The sequence below is a fragment of the Mustela putorius genome, unplaced genomic scaffold (genome assembly GCF_011764305.1).
Source record: "Mustela putorius furo isolate JIRA1106 unplaced genomic scaffold, ASM1176430v1.1 tig00000127_pilon_pilon_pilon, whole genome shotgun sequence".
Lineage (NCBI taxonomy): Eukaryota > Metazoa > Chordata > Mammalia > Carnivora > Mustelidae > Mustela > Mustela putorius.
In genome coordinates, this window is record NW_025421288.1 from 12,774,241 (window position 1) to 12,796,896 (window position 22,656).

Sequence of the window (22,656 nt, forward strand, 5' to 3'; positions counted from 1 at the left end):
ACCAGAGGGAACCAGCAGGGGGCGCCCTCTGTTCACTGGTCGGCAGACCTCTTTGGTGATGCAAACCCCGCTTTTGTTTCTCTTGTGGCAATTACAGCCAGAATAAAGGGTTTGCTTCTGTGATTTAAAAATAAAAAAAGCCTTCTTGGTGTGTAAAGCAAATTAATGATAAGAGCTGTTTGATCATGTTGGCTCTGGTGAGGGCTCCGGGAGGAGGAGGCATGGGGACACCCCAGCCTTGAGGGCTCCAGCCCCGGCTGTGCTTCGAAGTGTTTTGGGCAAGTCACCTTTTTGCCCAGGGTTGTCAGTGGATGTTTTTTCAAAGGTATCCTGTAGGATCTTATTTCCAGCTATGTCCTCTCCCTAATTTCTGCCTACAAATTCCCTTTATATTGGGAACTGCTTTGAAGGTAGGACCGTCAGGTCTGTTCCAAGTTGGAGTTGCTGCAGGAGTCTGTTTCTCGGGCGTGAGTCATCCAGGAGGCTCTGGGGCCATTTCCTTGGCTCTCTGGAGGGCAGAATTCCGCAGTTTAGGGCAGCCTGCTTGCTTTTCTGCCCGTCTGGAGACGCTGGCGCGAAGAGCCCTGCCTCTCGGTCTGCCGGACTGAGGGGTTTGGGGGAGGACCCGGGACGGCTGGGGACGAGGACGAGGGCATCGCTTGTGTCCACGCATTGCTCCGTCTGTCCTTCCTCCGCCCGACGCACGGGAGTGTGGCGGCCGGTGGTGGAGGCCTGGGGGTGGGGAGCAGTTGCTAACACCCTCAGACATTGGAGGGCACGTGGAAAGGTCCTGCTGAGGAGTCTGGAGAGCCTCACGGGCGATCAGGAATCCCGCCTGGGGCGGCGGTGGAGGGCCGCTCGGACGGTGGCCCTGAGCTGCTGGGATGGCAGGGAGAAGGTAAGTGGTCTGCCGTGTCCTAAGACGTGTCCTAAGACCGATGTGTGGTCTGCCACGTCCCGTCCGTCCTAAGACCGATGTTCGGGAGCAGAGAGAGCCATTGGGACTTAACAGATGCACTCTTCCCCACATGGTTCCCGTCACAGCCAGGCTGTCGTGAGCCCTTGTCACTGAGTTGTGACAGATGCTCAGTGCTGTACTGAGTGACTCTCACGGCCACGGAATTTAATATTTTACTACCATGCACCGAGCACGTGCGATACCTGTGCTGGCCAGTGTGCTGGGCCCTCGGCACCTGTCACGCACTCAGCCACTTTCAGTGGGGCTTGTTGTCCCCCCTGCACAGGGGGAAGAGCTGCGCTGGGGGAGGGGAGAAAGAGCTCTTGGGACCGGCAGCTTGTGGGCAGTGATGGTGGGATCTGTACCCAGTATGTATGCTGGCAGAGCCCCGGTCCCCCTGGCTCTCGGACACCGTGATTGGAAGCAGAGTGTGTTGCCCGTGGAGCCAGCTTCCTGGCAGGTGTCTGAAGCCTCGGGCTTGTGAGTTGCGAGCTGGTCCAGAAGCATCTCTAAATGCCCTTTCCCGAGCCTGCTTTGACTGTGGAACTATGGAAAAGCTGCCAAGACTGACTTCCGTGCTTAGGCTTGAAGGTCGAATTTGTTTATCTCCCACCATACTGTTCACCTAACGTTCCCTTTTTCTTTCGAGGGGGAGGGAGGGAGGGAGAGCATACCTGGGGTGGGGGCAGAGGGAGAGGGGGAGAGAGAATCTTAAGCTGGCTCCTGACATGGGGCTCGATCTCAGGACCCTGACATCATGACCTGAGTCAAAATTGGGAGTCGAAGGCTTAACCAGCGGAGCCCCCCAGGCACCCCTACTGTGCCCTCCTCTGTGCTCCCAGTGTCAGCCCTAATAACACTTGCCTGGTGGGAGCACGCTGTTTAAGTTAACACCTGGTTTCAGGAGCTGGCCCTGTTCATAAGCCTTTTGTCCTCTACAGTCGAAGAATCCTGCTTATTCAAGTGAATTTTTATGTGGATTCCAATACATGGAACAAATAAAAAGCTCTTTGAAGGAAGGATTGAGCACGTGGCGTGTGGCAGGTCTGGGAGCAGCCGTCTAAAAACTGCTGACCTGCCTGCGTCCGTGCTTCTAAGGCGCCAGAGGGGTAGTTTCCCAGAGTCCCGCCCTGCCGCAGCTTCGCTAGCTCGCTGAGCGCCTGCGCGCCCCAGCCGGCTGAAGCTCGGAAGCCGGTAGAGCTCCTGGAGTTTCCGGTCCTTGCATTTGTGAGGCCTCCCAGGAAGTGGCTCCTGAGTGCCAGGCTTTGGGCTTGACTTTGGAGAACAATATTAAAATGAATGTTCCTGCCCTCAGGGAGCTAAATCACGTTCTTTTTTCCTTTAAGCACGTCAGATGTGTGTCTCTTCCTCCGCAGGACTGACCAGCCAAGCGTGCCAGGTGACACGTCCGTCAACGGCCCTGTATGATGAGTGACCCCTGCTTGCTGCTGACTGAGGACCGCAGGCCACCACCGCTCGGGGCCTCTGGAGACCTCCCCTGGAGTCCGCCAGGCCGACACTGCTGCACTCACTCTGCAAGGGATCAGGACCAGCAACCTTTATATTCTAGATTCTAGGACATTGTACAGAGAAATCCAGAAGTGTAAAAATATTGCACATTGACAAATACCAAGAATTTTTGCGTATGTTTATATTGTATTGTTCTAAATAATGGGTAGCCTGTGAAATAAGAACGTGCCGCCCATGTAATAATAGTAGTGATACTAGAGTTAAAATGGCTGTAAGAATAGTTTTATAAAAGTGAATACACAGATCTATTGTATTTGAAACATAACTATTTGACAATTATTAGTGTGACCAAAGTATTAGGCAGTTTTCATACATTTTTCACCTTGTACAAAATTCTGAATTCATTTCTCTTCCAGGCCGGCAAGGAGTTATAGGGTTGAAATGCCCTCTAAGTGTTATTTTGGTTGTTCTAACTTACAAACGTGATTTTGAATAAGAAATATTTGGTGTTCTTTTTATAACCAGTTTTTGATTGGTAACTGTTTTCTGTATTGTTTTAAACGGATCAAAAAAATGTAAGTCTGTTGGTAGAGATTAAGTATTTATTGCTACAACTTAGTTGATAAAGTGATGTTCTTGTGAAGCCATATGTTCTGTTAAAGTCTTGTTTGCTTGAAATGGTTATTCCTGCAGGTGAAACACTAGACTATTGGAGTGTACATGGCTGGTGGTTTGAGTTATTTTGTTTTTCGTTTTTCGTTTTTGTTTTTTGTTTTGTTTGGGTAGTTCCTCTGCCTTTTAACCCATTCACCAAAATTTACCTTGTTAACAAGCATCACCAATGAACATTTCTGAGCAGTTTGCATATTTAACACCCTAGACCCATCAGGCAGGCCAGTGGAGGGACGCTCATGCTGCGGACGCACGTTTCCACCTCGAAATCCGAACCTGGCACCCAAGCATGGGATTGTTCTCCTGTACCTTGTGAGGTTTCCATGCGTAAACCCTAAACCAGTGTATTTTTTTAGAACTGGTTTGTGTATATATATAGTGATTATGGATACTAATTCAATGTAATTTATAATTTTCTATGTCAATATAAAAATACATCACCGCCTTCCCAAACAGCCGAAGCAATATATCGTATATTGCCATATTGTCCTGGGAAAGGGTTCAATTTCTTCACCTCTTGCACTTTTAGATGCAGATCAGGTTTTCATTTCTGTAATAGAAGACTATTCACGTATTTTTACATCATTTGTTTGTCCTGACCAGTATTTAAAACCAAAAGGATATTCTGAATAATGGCCAACGATTTTTTTAGAACTAGCATCCCAAGCAGCGTGCCTAAACATTACATTGCATATGGAAATAAAAAAAGAATCAAATGTTTAATGCCTTATTTCTCATTTACTTTTCCATTGTAAATGGTGTAGAAGTTGTGTGAGGCCTCCCGAGGCTGACCTAGCCCTCCAGGACAGTGGAGTCAGCGGTGCGCCCTGGGACGGACGGCACGGGCGCCTCACTTGGCCTTTGCGCGCCTCCTCAGGAACCCTTTCTGTTGGGAGCTCCTCCCAGAAGAGACTGTCCTCATGCGTCCTCTGGAACCTAGTGCCACACTGGGGACAGGGCTCCTTTCGCTGGCCTCAAGGATGCTGACTCTGTGACACGGGACCTCGGGGACCGCCAGCGGCAGATACGCTCTTGTCTCGCCTGCTGGAGAGCCTTGCTGGCCCCCGCCGGGGATGGCACCCACTAGCTCGGCGCTGGTCGGATTTCTTGGGCTTCTCCATCCCCCTCCAAGGTAACACCGCGTCCTGTGTGAAACCACCCACTGCTGGTGCCGGGCACCTGAAGTCTGTCTTTGGAGTCGTGTTTCATTTAGCTCGTCTTCTGGGGCGGGGAAAGGACTCAAGGGTGCAAAGAAGAAAGTCGGCGGTGGGTGTCCAGCCAGGGGCCAGGAGCAAGTACGCGCTCATTTAGTCTCGACTTCTGTTTCCGTGTGTTGGCCATACAGAACCGCGAGACTGACCCGTGTCTACAGTGCAGCACCTGTATTAAAAGTAACTACAGCGAAAATAAAGCCTAATTCTTTGTTTCTAGAAATCTCCTCTTGTACCTTGCGTGGGCTTTCATGACCAGACAAGGTATGTGGGGGCACCACTGATTTTCTTTCTTTTTTTTTTTTTTTACATTTAAATTCAATATAATAAACCTTCAGTATATTACTAATTCTGGAAATAGAGCTCAGTGACTCATCGCTAGCATACAACATCCAGGCTCATGACCTCACGTGCCCGCCTTCCTGCCCGTCACCCAGTCAAGCCAGCCCCACCCGACTCCCCTCCAGTGGCCCTCAGTTTGTTTCCTAGAGTTGAGTCTCTTGTGGTTTGTCTCTGATTTTGTCTTGCTTTATTTTTCCCCTCTCTTCTCCCCTGTTTTGTTTCTTAAATTCCACATACGAATGAGACCATACAATCCTTTGTCTTTCTCTGACCTACTGGACTTACTGCATGTAGCATAACACCCTCTGGTTCCCTGCACGGTGATGACCAAGCAGTATCCGTGGGACACACGTGCCACATCTTCACAGTCCTCTGTTGGTGGACCTGCTGGCTTGTTTCTGTGGTTGCCTGTGGTGGGCGTTGGTGCTGCCGTGCGCTGTCCTTAGGGGTCAAGGCTTCCTGACAGAAGCTGTTGGGCTGTCTACCAGATGCTTTCAGGGGATGCCCTCCGTTTTTTTTTTTTTTTTTTTTAAAGATTTTATTTATTTATTTGACAGAGAAATCACAAGTAGATGGAGAGGCAGGCAGAGAGAGAGAGAGGGAAGCAGGCTCCCTGCTGAGCAGAGAGCCCGATGCAGGACTCGATCCCAGGACCCTGAGATCATGACCTGAGCCGAAGGCAGCGGCTTAACCCACTGAGCCACGCAGGCGCCCAGGGGGATGCCCTCCTTAGGGGCAAGGACTCCTCTTGCCCACAGCTGCTGTTATCCAATCACCCAGAACTGGTCCGGGTCAGACACCCAGGTGCTCCGTGAGTTCGCTTCTGACTGGCAGCTGTCGCTCGCGCGTGTCTCCCGACGGTCGGTCTGTCCTCTGGCTGCTCACCTGCTCCTTGGTTGCTCTTCTCCAGGCCACGTTTCTCGGCCTCCCAGTGACTCTTTGGTGGTACGATTTCTCAGGTGTTCCAGAATGGTGTTTCACGGGAGGTGCTACTTCACAGCTGCTGAGTTTTCCCGCTCCTTCCCTCGTTCACATACGTGAGTGTGGTGCCCGCTCCCCATTGCTCCCCCCGTCAACAGGGCCACCTGTGCAGCTGTGGGCACCTGCCTCCGCACCCCGGCGCCGCACGCCTCGCACTGGGTGTTGGAGGGCAGGGCTCCGGGGCCAGGGCCGAGTTCACATCCCACCTCGCCCTCTCGTCAGGGCTAACTTCTCTCTGTCTCAGCTGCTTTTCCTGCCCGAGGGGACTTGATAAGAACAGATTTTTAGGCCTAAAAGTAGATAGGACAGTTCTCGCCTGTGCTCAGTGCTTTATAAATGATAGAACTCACTTCTCGGCTCCATAACATCATGGGTGAACATTCCGAATTCTGGCTTCGAGCCTGTTTGATCTAGAACCGCCGCCTCCTGAAAACTCCAGCAGCTGCTGTCCAACAGACGGCTCTAAGGTCTGCTCCATGCCTCGTGCCCGCCGGGTTCCCCCCCCACCATGTTCACGAGCTGTGCTGTGTGTGTGTGTGCACGTGCGTGTGTGCGCGCACTGTGCATGGCCGCTTCCATGCAACAGGCAGAGCTGGCAAGTCCCACTGCTTGACTCCTTGCCCGCCCCGAGGTGCTTCTTCCCTTTGATGCGCTTTCTTCTCCGGATCCTTCTCCCACCCGTGTTCATCCCCTTTCAGTCACTCGTTTGCAGGATTCAGCGGGTGCTCGCCGCGTTGGTCCTCGCCGTCTCCACCGGTTCTCGGTGCTTAACCCCCCGGCAGGCGGCAGGTGCCGCTTGGCGCTTGCCCCTCCCGCACCGTGTGTTCGCGCGCGTGGAAGGTGAGGACTGCCGTGCCCAGCAGGGCCACGCGCTCGCCGCCTTAGGTGAGGCGCCTGGTGTGCTGTGGTTTGGGTTCCCCTGTACGGTTCTCTACTTGTTCACAGAAATGGTTCTTACTCTGCCGGGCTCTGTTCTAAGCGCTTTATACGTGTTCGCTTCACTTCATGCCGGTTTTATGAGCTAGATGGCGGCCGTTGCCGTATTCACGCACAAGGTGGGCTTGTGGGGGACTGATTTCTTCCAAGGTCGCCTAGCCGGCAAGTGACCATCATAAAGACTAAGTGTGATGTGTTTCAGCGTAGAATACAGCCTGACCGCGCACGCGTGCCTGATGGTAGCTGTCACCACAGTACACTCCAGTGTGCTTTTTTCCCTTTAGAACTTGACAGTTGAACGTCAGAGTAGCGCGAGTGGAAACGGGCTGCATGGAACGTTCGGTAGCCAGTTGAACGTAGGAACGTCCGTTGACAGAAGCTGAGGAGTAGCGCTCAGAACAGTTCCGATGCAGCTGGGCCTGCGGAGACCACTAACTTGGACTCCGCCCACAGGAGTAGAGACTTGTGGGCGACTGCTAGGACTGTACCCACTCGCTTCCGGCTGGGATCCACTGGCAGAGTGGAGTTGTTGCAACAGAGACCATGCGGCCTGCAAAGCCCGGGACACTGACTGTTGGCCCTTCACGGAGAAAGGTTTCCGGGCCCTGGAACAGATCAAGGAGATGGAACAGAATCTGCAAATGCACAGTCCGTTGGCTCTCAGCAGCTCTGCCACAGCAGCGACGGGAGGACAGTCTGGTCAGCCCGGAACTAAAGACGGTATTTGTGTGGAAGGAACAAATGTTGGCTCCTGCCCACCTTACACAAACACTAATCTAAAATAGGTTACAGACCTAAACAGGAGCCCTTCAGCTTCTAAAAACTAAGAGCTAAACCACTTCGGAACGGACAAGGTTTTCTTGGGACACAGAAGCACAAGTCACGGAAGGAAACTCAGTGGGCTTCACCACAGTGCAGTTTTCCCGCTCCTCAGAGTGAACAGGTCGGCCCTGGACGGCCGTGAGGAGAGTGTGCCCTGACAGGGGACTCCTGCCCTGAAGACAGAGAAATGCAAACCCAAAATAAGATGGAAAACCCAGTTTAACAAATGGTCAAGAGACCCGAACAGATCATCACAAAGACCGTACACAAGTGGCCAAAAAGAACATGGAAGGTTGTTCAGGGTCACTGCTCATCCAGGAATGCAAGTGAAAACCACAAAAAGCCACCATGTCCCCTCTGAGAGAATGGCCAAGATTTAAAAGAAAAAACCCAAACACAACAAACCTGATAATAGCAAGTGTGATAAGAATGTGGAGGCACTAGGCCTCACTGCTGTCTAAAATAACGCACCCAGTGTGGCAATGTGTTGGGCAAGTGTCCAATTTTTTAAACTGGGGATACTCTGCCTTAGGGCACTGCAATTCTAGACATTCACGCAGGAGAAGTCTATGTCCACAGAAGATACGCAAACGTGTTTGTTGTTCCTTTATTCATAATGACCGAAGATTAGAAAAACCAGGAAAATGAATAAGCAGGTTACGGCGTATCAATAGAACAGAAGATCACTCGGCAGTAATGAGAATGAACTCCGATAAATGCAACATCTCGTTATCAATCTGGAATATGCCGCGGGAAAGGAGTGAGCCATCTAAGCCAGGGTAGTTCCTTCTCGGAGCTCCAGAGCCGGTCCGACTGACGGACAGCGCCCAAAGTCAGAGCTCCATTTGCTCCTGAAGGGGGAGGAAGGGGTTGGCTGTAAAGCGGCCCGGGGAGACTTTCCGGATGATGGAAATCAGCACCTCGTGCCAGGGAGATTGCAGGAGTGCAGGCATTTGTCCAAACTCCCTGAACTCAGCACCTAAAGCCTGTGCACTTTAGTCCCTGTCATTTATACCTTGAACGACTTCCAAGATACGGAAGAGGAACAGAAGGTAAAGCAAACACAAGGTTGTCCAGGAGGACTCGTGGCCCGTGTCACAAGGTGACCAGAGAATTGCCTTTCCTCCCCAGCCGAGGAGGAGAGGCCAGATCTCGGGGGATTTGGGAAGGGACCTGAGGGCTGGCTTGGGTTATCGTTCTCCGGAAGCCTGCCATGGAATGTTCTAGACTGCTCCCCTCCATGCGCTTGGCCTCTGTCCTTGCGCAGGGAGAGGTTTGCCTTTGTTCCTGGCCTGCCTGGTGCCAGGCGGCTAAATGTGTCTAGCCCAAGGGTCAAGTGTTGGGAAACCGTGTCCCTCAAAACAGGTTCATTAATAAAACGAATGTTTTGAATCTCCGTGTTTGCTGTGTCTTCTCTCCAGAGGGGTACTGGGTACTGGTAACCTCGAGGTTCGAGGGGCCGGGCAGGATTGATTACCTTCACTAAAACTGCACGGCCCAGTTCCAGGCACAGGAAGAACCGGGGAGCAGCAGTTTGCAGGGAGGGTGGGCTTGGAGGTGGGGCCAGACTTGCCTTCTCGGCTTCCCCTCCCTGGGGGACAGCCACACCTGTGGCGGACCCGAGCTCCGTGGCCCAGTTTACGGGGTTAAAAGGACCAACAAGCAGGCAATATTCGGGGTAGTTACTGTTTCTCCTGACCTTGTATTTCTTTGTGGGATCTTCCGGCCACACTGACACTCCTGGCCTCTCTCTAACTAATCTCACTCTCAGGGGAGGAGGGACTGATTCATTTCATTCGGGAAAGAGACGCATTTTTGGCTCAGTGCAGTTTCTCACAGTTGCCGGGCCACCGAGGAGTCCATTCTAGTCTGTGTGGCCGTGCGTCAGCTGTCCCTCTGGACCAGACCTGGGGTTGTCCTGCTCTGCAAACCGTCAGCAAAGCGTTTCTACGTCAGGACTGAAGTATTTACACCCACATGGCCGCAAGTCTTAAGCTGGACTTTTTCTTTTTTCTTTTTTTAAGATTTAATTTATTTTTGACAGATCACAAGTAGGCAGAGAGGCAGGCTGAAAGTGAGGAGGAAGAAGACTCCCTGCTGAGCAGAGAGCCCGATGCGGGGCTCGATCCCAGGACCCTGGGATCAGGACCTGAGTCCGAGGCAGCTGTTTAACGGACAGCCACCAGGCGCCCCTCAAACTGAACTTTCTAACCAGGTGTTCTTCCAGGTTAATTCTCCCCGATTTCTGAACTTGCAGGCAGAGAGGGATCGCTTCCCCTAGTCGTCCTCCCGAACAAAATTAAGAAAAGGGTATAAGTTGCTACATCAAATCTAGATTCTCTTTTTAAAAGACAGATGGTTGGACTCGGGTTGAAAATAAAACCAGCAATATGTTGTTTATATGAAAGTCATCAAAGTGGCAAACGCTGAAAACAAAGGAGAGGGAAATGCAAACAAAAGACCGTATCAAGGAAAGTGGAATTTAAAGTTAAAACTGTCGGGTAGGGCTGAGGAACGGAGCATCCAACCATAAATACAGCAGCTAAACAATCATTAGAAATACAAGGAAAGGGACTTCGGTTTTCAGCTTTAGGAGTGACTTTTATCAGTTTAAATGTCCTGTAGACACAACAAAACCTCTACAAATCTCGCTGTTTGAAGGCAGTGAGTGGAGAGCAGATAGGCTGCATGTGCCTCGAGGGCCAGGGTCCTAGAGAAGAGAGAACCACGTCTAAGTAAACCCGACATTCGGGCCACTTTCCTCCTTCCGAGTTTGCTGATGAAGCAGCACGAGGCACAGCAGAGAGCAGAGGCTCGGAGCCGTCAGCCCTTGGAGAGCTGGGAAGAGCTCCAGAGGAGGCCACGACTGAAGGCACAAGATTGGAGAAAAGAAACCTAAGGGAGCCTGACATTCATTATTTACCTCTCAAGGCCTTCGGTGATTCCTAAGCTGTGCAGGGAGAGATGCTAAAAAGCCAATTAGAAAACAGCAGCTGAGAAACGAGGTGGCTAAGAAGAGTCTAGGCAGCTCGGTGTTGGGGAGGCAGGAACCAGAGTATAGGGACTTCAAGGGAAGGGGGACCCACACGCGTGTTGAAACCACTGGAGAACAACCCTCGAAGAGGAAAGGGACAGCAGAGACAGAGCAGTCTCATCTACTGGGAGGAGGCGATCTCCTCCCAAGGACGACCGAACCATCCAAAGAGCCGCGACCATTTTCCATACAGCGTCGGCATCGAACGAAAACTTGTATGTGCTGCATGGCAGCATGTGTCAAAGGACTGAAAATTGGAGAAAGGTGAGCCAGATCTTGGAGATTTTAGATTTTAAACTATTAATATATTCAAGATAATAGGGGTCCAGTTGGAGAATTTTACCAAAGAAATTATTACCAAAAAAAAAAAAATCAAATGGAAATTCTAGGTATAGTAATTGGAATTAGAACCGCATAAATGAATTTAAACGCAGATCGGACAAAGCAGAAGATAAGATTTAGGGATTTACGGTAGGTCTGTAGAAAACATGGAGACAAGTGTGGAGAGGAAAAGGGTAAGAAACACAGAAAAGCACCTAAGAGAAACAGAACAGAGCAAAAATGTAACACGTGTTTTTGGAGTCCCAGAAAGCAGAGGAGAAGAGAGTAGGATGGAAGAAACACCAACAAGAATTTTCCAAAATTAACGTAAAGCTTTACATTCAATAAACTCCCCGGATGTCAAGAAAGATAAATGCAGAGAGAACCACAACCAGCAACGCCATGGCGACACTACAAAACCCCAGAATGAGACATCGCCTTCAGTGGAAACATTGATTTTTAATAGAAGCAAAGCAAGAAGGCGTGGAGTGACATTGTACGTTGAGAGGGGCGCCGACCTGGAACTCTGTGCTTTGCAAATTACCCCCCAAAATGAAAGCAAAGTAAAAACATTTTTAGAAAAACAAAATTAAGACACTTCAGCAACAGCAGAGCTGCATTCAAAGGAGGGTTCCCTCCCAGGGGGAAGTGAGAACATCAGGAAGGGACGTAAGTGGTAAAAAGAAATGAATGTGCCTGCGTCTCTGCAGTTGAAAATACTCTCGGGTTAATACGGTGTTGGGACAAGCGGATATCCACCGGCAAGAACGAAATTGGACCATCGCTTTACATCATGCACAAAAATGAACTCGAAAATAGATGGAAGATTTAAATGTAAGACTGCAAACACTTAAGTCCTAGAAGAAAACACAGGGTAGAGTTGGTGACACTGGTTTTGGCAATGATTTTTATGGATAGGACATCAGAAGTACAGGCAGTGAGGACATGATCACAAGGGGATTACATCAGACTGAAAAGCTTCTGCAAAGAAACAAATGAAAAGGCATCTATGAATGGAAGGAAGCGGTTGCAAACCATGTGTCTGACAAGGTGTTACTCTCCAAAATGTATAAGGAACTCCTACAACTCAATAAAGAGAGCTAATAACCTGATTAAGACATAGGCAAGGAACTTTAAACATTTCCCCAAGGATGACGTGCCAATCGGTTTATGATTAAAAAGAAAAAAAAACTGACCATCACTCATTTTCAGGGAAATGCCAATCAAAACCACAATGAGATACCACCTCATACTGTCAAGATGACTCTTTAAAAAAAAAAAAAAAACAACTTAATCAAAGGACGACTGTTGGAGAAGTTGTGGAGAAATTGGAACCCTCCTCCCACACTGCTGTGGGACTGCAAAATGGTGCAGCCCCTATAGAAAACCAGATGGAGCTTGTTCAAAAAACAAAAAACTAGAGCTATCACATCATCCAGCAAAGCCACGTCAGGGTATTTATTTAAAAAAAAAAAAAAAATTGAAATCAGGACCTCACAGTGATACTAGCGCTGTTCTGTTCATGGCAGCATTACTCACAGTGGCCAGTATGTGGAAGTAAAAAATGTCCCTTGGGGGCGCCTGGGTGGCTCAGTGGGTTAAAGCCTCTGCTTTCGGCTCAGGTCATGATCCCAGGGTCCTGGGATCGAGCCCCGCATTGGGCTCTCTGCTCAGCAGGGAGCCTGCTTCCTCCTCTCTCTCTGCCTGCTTCTCTGTCTACTTGTGATCTCGGTCTGTCAAATAAATTTAAAAAAAGAAAATTTAAAAAAAAAAAAAAGTCCCTTGACAGGTGATTGGATAAAGAAGCTATGGCATATGCATACCATGGCTACAATCCAACCTCTTAAACCAAGGAGATTCTGCCATCTAGGACAGCGTGGAGGAACCTCGAGGACATCACACTAAATGAGGTCCCATGAAGTTACCTATCGGCTGATGCTCTCAGAGAAAGTGTTGAAAATTGTCGGATTTATGGGAGCAAAGCGTGGGATGGTTGCCGGGGGCTGCAGGAGGTACTTGCCAATGGGTGTGTTTCTGTTGAGCAAGACAGACAAGCTCTAGAGGTCTGTGCAGCACTGTGCCTTCGGGCCACAGGAGTGCTCTGCTCATGAAGGTGTGTCAGGAGAGTAAGTGTTCTTGCTGCACGTCTAAAACTGATTTCAAGCAAGTCAGTGTCTAATTTCACTAGTAAAGAACGTCACATTTTTTAAAAAAAGAGATGGATGACTACGACCCCGAAGGCAGAAGAAGGTACACAGTTCGCTTTCAACGTCCTGGCATTCTCTGTTGAGTGTTGAAAATACTCATTATCCTCTGATAAAGATGCAGGCTGTACTCTCTAGGGTCACCACCAAACAAAACCAAACAAAAAACCCCCAAAGCCAAACCAAGACAAAAACAAATGTCTAGGGTGCCTGGGCAGTTCAGTTGGTTGGGCGACTGCCTTCGGCTCGGGTCATGATCCTAGAGTCCCGGGATCCAGTCCTGCATCGGGCTCCCAGCTCCATGGGGTCTGCTTCTCCCTCTGACCCTCTCCCCTCTTTCTCTCTCTCTCTCTCTCTCAAATAAATAAATAAAATCTTAAAAACCAACAGGTGTCTATAACTAGAAGTTACTAGAGGAGGGGCTCCTGGGTGGCTCAGTCGGTTAAGCATCAGCCTTTGACTCAGGTCATGATCTCTAGGTCCCGGGATCGAGCCCCGAGTCAGGCCCCCTGCTCGGTGGGGAGTCTACTTCTCCTCCCTCTCCCCCTGCTTGTGCATTCTCGCTCAAAAAAATGACTAAAATCTTGTTTTTAAAAGTTACTAGAGTAAAACAGAATTACACTGGACTATGGCAGGCGTAGAGACACTCTACTTGGCTCCCCTCTGAAAGGACTTGATGTTCATCTTTAGGGAACAGGACTGGATGACAGCCTGCGGCAAACAGATCCCTCACGGCCGGCCTCACCTCCTCTCCTCAGCCCTGCTCTACTGGCCCTCAGCCCCGTGGTGGCACCAGATCCTAGCCTTCTCTGCCGAAGGTGGGACCTCTCTGAACAACAGTCCTTGTCCCAGGGCTCCGGCTCCCACTGGGCAGGAAGAGAGCCCATCTGACCTCACTCTGCCCTTCTTCCTTTCCTGGTCAGTAGGCCCTTGGTGTTCCTACCTCCGCCTCGGTGTCCGCTTCCTGGAGAACCCGACAGTCAGCAGCACACGTGGTCCAGGAGCGCAGGTGGTGAGATGGAGTTTAGGGACTGGCTCACCCCTGGCCTGACTGGGGCAGAGCATGGACCAGTGGGGCCTTGAAGAAATGAGCGGGTGCGGGGAATGCGCTCGCAGAGTGATGTCGGCGCTGGAAATGAGCAGGGCGGTGGGAATGGCAGCTCTAAGGACCGCAGAAAAAGGCGGATGTTATGAAGCTGCACTGTAACCCCTCGGCTAGGTCATGAGAAGTGGGGACCCTGAACTAGGTAAGCTTGAGAGCCAGAAGGTCTTTTTAGTGGCTTACTCAGCGGGAGGTCAGCCAAAGCCATGTTCAGAACAGCTACACTTGAGATGGTTGAATGTTGGTGGAGGCAGATCTTTCGGGCCAACATCAGGGCCCTGGTTGGGAAAATCTGAAATCCTGATGCATGAATGGGACACCTTGGTGGATCCCTATGGAGAATCTGACCCCGCAAACTTTTCTAAGTCTGTAGAAGTGACCTGGCCACATTTCCTCTCCTGGTTGCCAAGGCTCCAGCTTGGGTTAGGGTGCAGCATAACCCACTCAGGGCTGCGCTGGGCCTGATGGTCCAGGAGCCCAACAGAGACAGGGACTGTCCCTGAGACTGGATGCTGGGGGTCATGTGAGGGAATCAGGACAGGATGCTAGAGAAGGGAGCATTTCTTGACCTAAGGGCATTCCTTTGGGATCCAAAATTTCACAACCTGTCAAGGGGTGTGAATTTCAAACCCCTGCAGAGGGTGTAAGCTTTTTAGAAGTCTGTCGGAAGCAAGGACCCATGCTCAGAAACGGGCTTGAATTGGAATGCCTGAGTTGCCACACATGGCAGAGAGAGGCTTGCAGACAAGGGCATGCTGGCACCTACGTGGTTCCAGGAAGGCCCAGAGATCCCACCATTCAGCACGGCCAGGAAGGTAGTGGCTGATGATGGTAACTTGGCTCCACAATGGCTGTGAGTTGTGATGGCCCCAAAGGGATGGAGGCCAGTGGCAGCACTGAACCACCGGAAGCCAGGGGATTGCAATTACAACAGCAACTGGGAAGGTCAAGGGATGGCCTCGGAAGACAACAGCAAGGGAAATCTTCCCAGCGGGGTGGTGCTGCTCATTTACTTTGTGTGGAAGACATGGCCTGGGGTTAGAAGATGCATGCACTCACGGTCAATGCCAAATGGCCTGGCTGTCTGGTTCAGGACCTAGAAGGAGGAAAATTGAATGATCAGAGAGAAGAAGGTGTGGAGTAGAGGCATGTGATATAGGCTTTTGGGATATAGGCTTTTCTTCACACAAAGAGTGAAGATCTCCGGACGGCTTGGTACTGCCCAGCATCTTCAGGAGATGTACTGAACAACCAAATGGACACAATAACTCAACCAGTAGATGTTAGCCGTCAGCAGTCCCAACAACACCAAACACAGGAATGAAGAGGCCACAGCAGCAGGGATGGGGACATGCATGGACCCAACAGCGTGGACTCCTATGTTCCAAGGCTGACCTAGCTACTACTCCATTTGCATGTCCAACCTTCCAATAACTAGAGACTGCCACTGAACCAACAGTGTGACACTGTTCCTCAAGGAGACCAACCAGCCACTGCGTGACAAGTTGACAACATTGGGCCAGTGGTGTGCACAAAAATAGATACCTCTTCTGGGTTTGACTTTCTTGGCATCAGAGCCTCAGCCAGAGCCCCTCTCCAAAGGCTTGTGGCGTGTCTGACCTAGAGACATAAATTCTCACAACATAGCTTCTGACCAGGGAACCTGTTTTATAATGAAGGAGATGTGTTAATGGACCCTTGTCCATGAGACCCACCAGTTGTATCTTCCATCCAGGAGCTATCAAATGGGTAGAATATTGGACTAGCCTTCTGAATGGACAACCAAAGCACAAACTTGGAGGCAGAAGCCCATCAGGATGCGATACTACCACCCAGGACATGGCATACACATTGAATCAAAGATCTTAATATTAGGATACAGGTTTGTCTGGGAACCAAGATGGTGGAAGCAGGAGTGGCTCATCCGCATCATTCCCAGTGACCCACAGGCGACTTTGTGCTTTTCATCTTCACAACTCTTGGCTCTATAGCTTTAAAGGTTCTAGGCCCCAAAGGGTGGTGTTTGCTTGCCAGGGGATAGACTATGTGTCCCTCTAAATGACAAGCTACTGTTTCTGTGCTTCTGACCCAGGGCCAGCGGGCTATAAAGGCAGTCACCACCGAGATGGATAAATCACTCTGACTAACAGGAGGAGATGGGGCCACTGTTGTCAAGGTGAGTGGGAGAAATATGTGTGGGATTCCAGTACACCATGAGAGCTCTTCTCAGGGCTTCCTCTTCCTATTCGGGCTGTGAATGGTGTTCACAGCAACCCTAGCCCAAGAAGGGCTTGGCTATCAGGGACTCACAGTCCTCAGGAAACAGGGTTTAGATCAGGCCACCAAAGAAGCTTGAGGCCAACAGGTGGTAGCTGAGTGTAGGGAATTTAGAATGGAGAGTGGAGGAGGGAGAGGCTAGGAACCAGGTGGCTCCAAGACCACTGCAATGATTGGTCTATAATTCAACCTACTAACTTCCCTCTTGTAAGTTTCCCCCCACAAAGAGGCCCTCAAGGGGTTGCTTCCTACCCATGTATGAAAAAGTGGATCCATGCAGCACAAGGAGTGGTCAGGCTCCTGACCTTGGAAGGCAAACATCTCCCAAGACCAGAAACAGAGCTGAGTCATCTCCCTCTTTAAGAAAGTATGATCTGCTGACCAGCGGTGGGAAATGGGGTGGAGTGGGTGGCAGCCCTCAGCTTACAATGGGGCCAATGACTGAGCAAGGGTCATGTTTTTGTGTGCTCCTTTACCCTCAGTGATGATGAGACAGTGGTGTGTGAGCTCAGCCACTTCAGTCCAATGTGAAACCGTTCTATGGGGCAATGTTAACTTTTTTTTATTGAGGTATGATTGATATGTTATATTTAGTTTCAGGTATGCAGAGGAGTAATTCAATATTTGTAATATTGGGCAATCTTTGCTCTGAAATGCCTAGTTGGGCTGGGTGGGGGGATTTTATCAGATCTGAATCACGGTCCACTGGCCCTGTTCCTCTCACAGAGTTAGTCCGACAAACCTCTGTCACTGTAACTTCACTGCAGCCCTCTGCTTCTTATCAAAGAGAACTGATGCACTGGAGAGTGAAAACAAGAACAAAAAACAGAGAACAAGTAAAGAACAAAGGAGGCACAGTGGTTGGCGGATTTAAATCCAAACATGCTTAATTTAATTTAATGGACCCAGTGCCCCCAGTGAAAAAACAAATATTGTTTGGTTGGATAAAAAATACTAAATTCAATTGCAATGCTACTTACAAGGACACCTGGAGAGCACTGGATGCTACGGTGTTTTAGGTAGCTTTAAAAAATTATTGGAACATCTAGTCAAGTTAAAGAGTACATTTGACACAAGATAAACTCAGTACCCCAGACAGAGTTGAGACACTGAAAAGGCATTGCTGGGCCCAAAAGGAAGGCAAATGTCTCCCAAGACCAGAAACAAAGCAAATGGGAATTGGACAGAGGGGCAGTGGCCCCAGGATGTCCAGAGCTGCTACTGGCAGCGCTCCGTGCAGGGGGAGGCTGACGCCAGAGCTGGAGCAGACTCACTCACTCATGAACCAAGCGGGAGAGGGACGCCAGCCTCTGATTAGGGCTCTGGCTTTCACAGAGCAGCTGCCATCAGAGACCAGAAGGCATATGCTGGAGACCAACCTGATCCACCCCTGGGGGTGACATCCAGAATCTTCTAGGGTCCCCTAGACAGGGCAGGCACTAACACCATCATAGGAGTTGGTGGGAGCTAGGAGAGACAACCACAAAACTGTCGGACAGGGAACACAGTCAGGAGGAAGAAAAAACCATGCCACTTACAAACCAAATTTCAAAAGACATGCAGAATTCTCATGTTAACACAGAGTTATCCAACTCAATGTTTAGAATCCATTTCAGATGAAACTGATTTTGTAGAGCTGCCTGGAAAGACTGAGGTAAGTATGCTTAGGAGACTCAAGGACAGAAACAAACATACTCCTCCCCCCCAAAGAAACTGATTTACAAACAAAATCAGCAGAAGAGGAGGCAGATAAGGAGCTCATTAGAAATGGTGGAAATGAAAACCATGTTCTTTGACATTTTAAAAACCCTCGATAGGATAAACAGCAGACTCTAGGGAGGGAGAGCGCTGATGAATTGAAAGATGGTACCAAGAAACTCAGCCAGCGCCTTGCATGAAGAGAAAAGCACTTTGAGAGCTTTGAGGCTCGGAGGATGCCCCATCAGGCTGTAGCGCAGTCTACGGAGAGTTCTAGAAGGCTGCGGAGAAGTGGTACCTGAAGAAATATTAGCAAACACCCACTGGCAATTTCCCAGGGTTAGAAAAGACACGATTCCTCTGATTGATTGTGTTTTGGAGGCTACACAGTATAAAGGACATCCCACTGCCCTTGCTCGGTTGACTCGAAGGGATGCCTACAGGATCTCTTTGAGACAAAATGGTATTTTCTAGAAAGTATACAAAATATGGCCTCATGAAAGAAAATATGAATGACCAAAGAAAAGCATATATGCAATGATTATATGGCTGTGTGAGCATGGGGGAGCCACACCAGATATGATTTACCACATTAAGAGAACAAAGGGTAAAAATCATATGATCATAGATGCAGAAAAAACATTTGATAAAACTCAACATTTTTCATGCCTCTCAATAGGGGCGTCTGGGTGGCTCAGTCAGTGAAGTGTCCAATTCTTGATTTCAGCTCAGGTCATGATTTCAGGATTGTGGGATCAAGCCCTGCATTGGGATCTGTGCTGGATGTGGAGCCTGCTTGAGATTCTTGATCTCCCTCTCCCTCTGAATCTCCCATTCCCCCATCTCTGTCTCTGTCTCTCTAAAAAAAAAAAAAAAAAAAAAAACCACCAAAAACCCAAACCTCAAAACTCTCAATAAATTGGTCATAGGAGGAATGTACCCTAACATAATAATGGCCATCTATGACAAGATAGGGTTTTCATTTCCTTTGGATTAATTCACCCAGAAGTGGGATTACTAGATCATAGGGTAGTTTTGTTTTTAATTTTTGAGAATCCTCCATACTGTTCTCCAGAGTGGTGCACCAGTGTGCATTCCCACCAATGGTGCAAGAGGGCTCCCCTTCCTCTGCCTGCTCACCAACACTTGACGATCTCTTGTCTGCTTGGCGACAGCCATCAGAACAGGTGCAAGGTGACCTCTCACTGTGGATTTGGTTTGCATTTCCCTGATGATGAGTCATGCAGAACACATTTTTGCATCCTTCTTGGCCATTTGTATGTCTTTGGAGAAACATCTGTTCAAGTCCTTTGCCCACTGTCTAAGTGGGATTTAATTATTTTATTTTATTTTTGCTACTGAGTTATAGGAGATCCTTAAATGTGCTGGGGAGAACCCCTTCTCAGATATATGGGTTTTCAAATATTTTCTCCCATTTGTCAGTTGTCTTTTCATTTTGTTGGTTGTTTCCTTGGCTGGACAGAAGCTTTTTAGTTGTATGTAGCCCATTTTTTGTATTTGCTTTGGTCATTGATGCTTCTGGTGTCCTATCAAAAAATCCTTGCTGAAACCAATGTCAAGGAGCTTTTTTTTCTGTTCTCTTAACACTTTTTTTCTGTTCTCTTTAACACTAGAGTCTAACATTTAAATCTTTATTTCTAGGTGTGGCAGAAACACTTAAGACTCTCTGAATGTTCATGTGTTCCCCCCACGCCCAGCATTTCTAGCCCTTTGGTGAAAGGTAAGACCATGTAACTTGCATCTAAGTTGTCATGTGCATGTCAAGTTAATGTCTGTGAGCAGCGTGAGGTAGGGACCCAACTCTGTTGTTTTACATGTGAATATCCAGGTTTCCCAACATAGTTCATGAGTGTTCTTGGTTGCCTTGTCAAATATTTGTTGACTGGATATGCATGAATTTCCACCATTGTTTTCAATCTATTTGTGTCTTTATATTTGAAATACATCTTTTGTATGTAGAGTATTGTCGCTTCTTATTCTTTAATTATTTTTTTAAGGATTTTGCTTTTGGGAGAGAGAGAGAGTGCACACAGAGGGAGAGGGGCAGAGGGAGAAGGAGACCCCCCCACACTGAGCTGAGAGTCCCATGTGGGACTCAATCCCAGAACCCTGGGATCATGACCTGAACCGAAGGCAGACGCTTAACCAACTGGACCACCCAGGCACCCTATTGTTGTTTTTTAAAAAAATCTCATCCGGCAATGTCTGCCTTTTGATTAGAGCATTTAGTCCAGGAGCTGGCTAATTTCCTGTATTGGTTAACATTTCGGGATCGTTGGGCCAGTTTCTATCATAACCACTTAACGTTGCCTCTGGGACATGAAATCAGCCACAGACAGTAAGCGAATAAATGTGTGTGGCCGCGCTCCCATAATGCTTTATTTATAAAGATGGGCAGCAGGCAGTATGTGGCCTCCTGGCCACAGCTGGGGGACCTTTGGTTTCGTCCATTTATGTTGAACGTCATTACCGGTAGGATTAGATTTACTAACGTTATTCCTTTTGTCTCCCCTGTTTTTGGTTGGTGATGCTGTTCCTCTAACCCTTCTCCAAAGATCTGAGCAGAGGCTCACCCCCTGCAGCTCCCTTGTTGGGAAGGTCGATGCCTCATTTCCCAGCTGCTCTGCCTGTCCCGTACTCCGTCCCCCCAACACCCCAAGCCTCAAGGCTTTGGTCCTCTGCCACCCAGACTGTGCACGTGTTGGGAGAATGCGTAGACCCCAAAGAGTAGAAAACCCACACACAGCGCCGAGCACCGCTGTGTCCTTGAAGGGCAGGCTCCTCTCTCCTACCCGCCTGCCCCTGGGCTCCTGCCGATGCGTGCCGTTTGGTTGACCACCCGGGAATTCGGGCCAAGCTTCCATCCAGACTCTGCACTCCTCCTGCAGCGATCTTGTTTCCAGAATTTCTCTCCCCACACTTCCCGGTCCTCTGCTGACGCTGGGCTCTGGACTCTGCCTGCCCTGAGGTGGGCAGATGGAGGCTTTCCAGCACTGTAGCTGTGGGGCTGGGGGGAGTCCCAAGTCCGGGGTCGGGCTTTTATGCCCGTACCAGTCTGTTTCCACCAGCTGAGGGCACTTCTCCAGGAAAGGGGCCTCGGCAAGAGGTGAGCCACCAGCCGCTGGGGCCACCAGCCTAGGAGAGGGCATGCGCGCTGGGCACGTCGGGCCAGCACCCACGAGAGAGGCTGCGTTCTCCCTCTGCCTGGGAGATGGGTTGGGGCCGGTCTTCCAGGGATTCGATTGCTCCAAAGAAGCCCTGCTCTGCACGCCCCATCGCCTTCCTTTCTGCTTCTCTCTCAACAAATTCTTCTTAACCCCGGAGCGAGCCCATGATTTCTCTCTGCAAATGCTCCTGGGATTTCAGGCGCCCGAGCGGCAAGGACCGCCATGGGAAGATTTATTACGGAGGCTCTGACCTGCCAGCCTCATCTGTCCCCAGTGTCTACCTACGTCCTTTCTCAGGAAGGAAACCAAGTGCCAAGCTCTTGTTCCGCAGGAGCCAGCCAGAGCCTCGCACTGTCCCCAGGTCTCCTCCCTGCAGGGTGGGGGTGCGGGGGAATAGCCCCGGGCAAGGCTTCCTTGAAGGGGATTTTAAAGATTTGGCTTTCATAGAATTTCTGATGGTATAAAAATATATATTGATTGTTTTGCTTTCTTTAAAACACATACTAGAGGGGCGCCTGGGTGGCTCAGTCCCTTAAGTGTCTGCCTTTGGCTCAGGTCATGATCTCGGGGTCCTGGGATCGAGTCCCGTGTCGGGCTCCCTGCTCAGTGGGGAGTCTGCTTCTCCCTCTCCCTCTGCCCCTCCCCCTGCTTGTGCGCTCGCTCTCTCTCTCTCAAATAAATAAAATCTTTTTTTAAAAAATTAGATTTTAGGGGGCATCTGGGTGGCTCAGTGGGTTAAAGCCTCTGCCTTCGGCTCAGGTCATGATCCCAGGGTCCTGGGATTGAGCCCTACATCTGCCTCTCTGCCTACTTGTGATCTCTTTCTGTCAAATAAATAAATAAAATCTTTTTTAAAAATTAGATTTTAGGATATTTTTCTATCATATTTCTTGGGTAAATCTTGCCTCCAAGTTTAGAGCAGCTGACTCACCCCGACATTAGAGAATGTCCGTGTTCATAATCTCCAAATCTTAGAATGTGCTGGTGACTTTGGCGCTGACACTCTTTATTTTAAAAAACTAGCCAAATGGACTATTCGAGCCCAACCCTCTGTTCTCCACCTTTGAAAAGAGAACGTGGTTATTGAATATCAGGCAAATAGGGGATCCTTTGGAGAGAAATGGACAGCCTGGAGTCCAAATCCTGAAAGCAGACAGACTGAAAAGAGATGTAAAAACCCCTTTCATGGAGAAAATGACAGGCACCAGTGATGCTATTAGATGCCTGTGACTAATCACGGCTGGTGCTGGCTGTTGTCAATTAGCCTGATTAGCCGGATGGGGGGTGGCGGGGGGTGGTGGTGGCGGGGGGTGGTGGTGGCACAGGATGGCCTTGCCGTCAGGCCTGCCAGCAGCTGTACATTTGCAAAGGGGGTGGAGTTTCCAAAATGTTACACTATCCGGAACTGAATCCTAACCTATACATTGTGAGAAATTTAGG

The 22,656-nt window shown here is 49.4% G+C and overlaps 1 protein-coding gene across 18 annotated transcripts in view; it reads left to right on the forward strand.

Annotated features, from left to right (window-relative positions):
* The window catches only part of PPP6R3 (protein phosphatase 6 regulatory subunit 3), a 140,005-nt gene extending 135,471 nt beyond the window's left edge, over window positions 1-4,534 (forward strand). For all 18 annotated transcript variants that reach the window (XM_045066044.1, XM_045066050.1, XM_045066056.1 and 15 more), the window contains one exon: window positions 2,335-4,534. In XM_045066044.1, coding sequence (XP_044921979.1) covers window positions 2,335-2,386 — 52 coding nt within the window. In that variant the 3' untranslated portion in view covers window positions 2,387-4,534. The remainder of the gene's footprint in view (window positions 1-2,334) is intronic.
* Window positions 4,535-22,656: the final 18,122 nt, after the last annotated feature.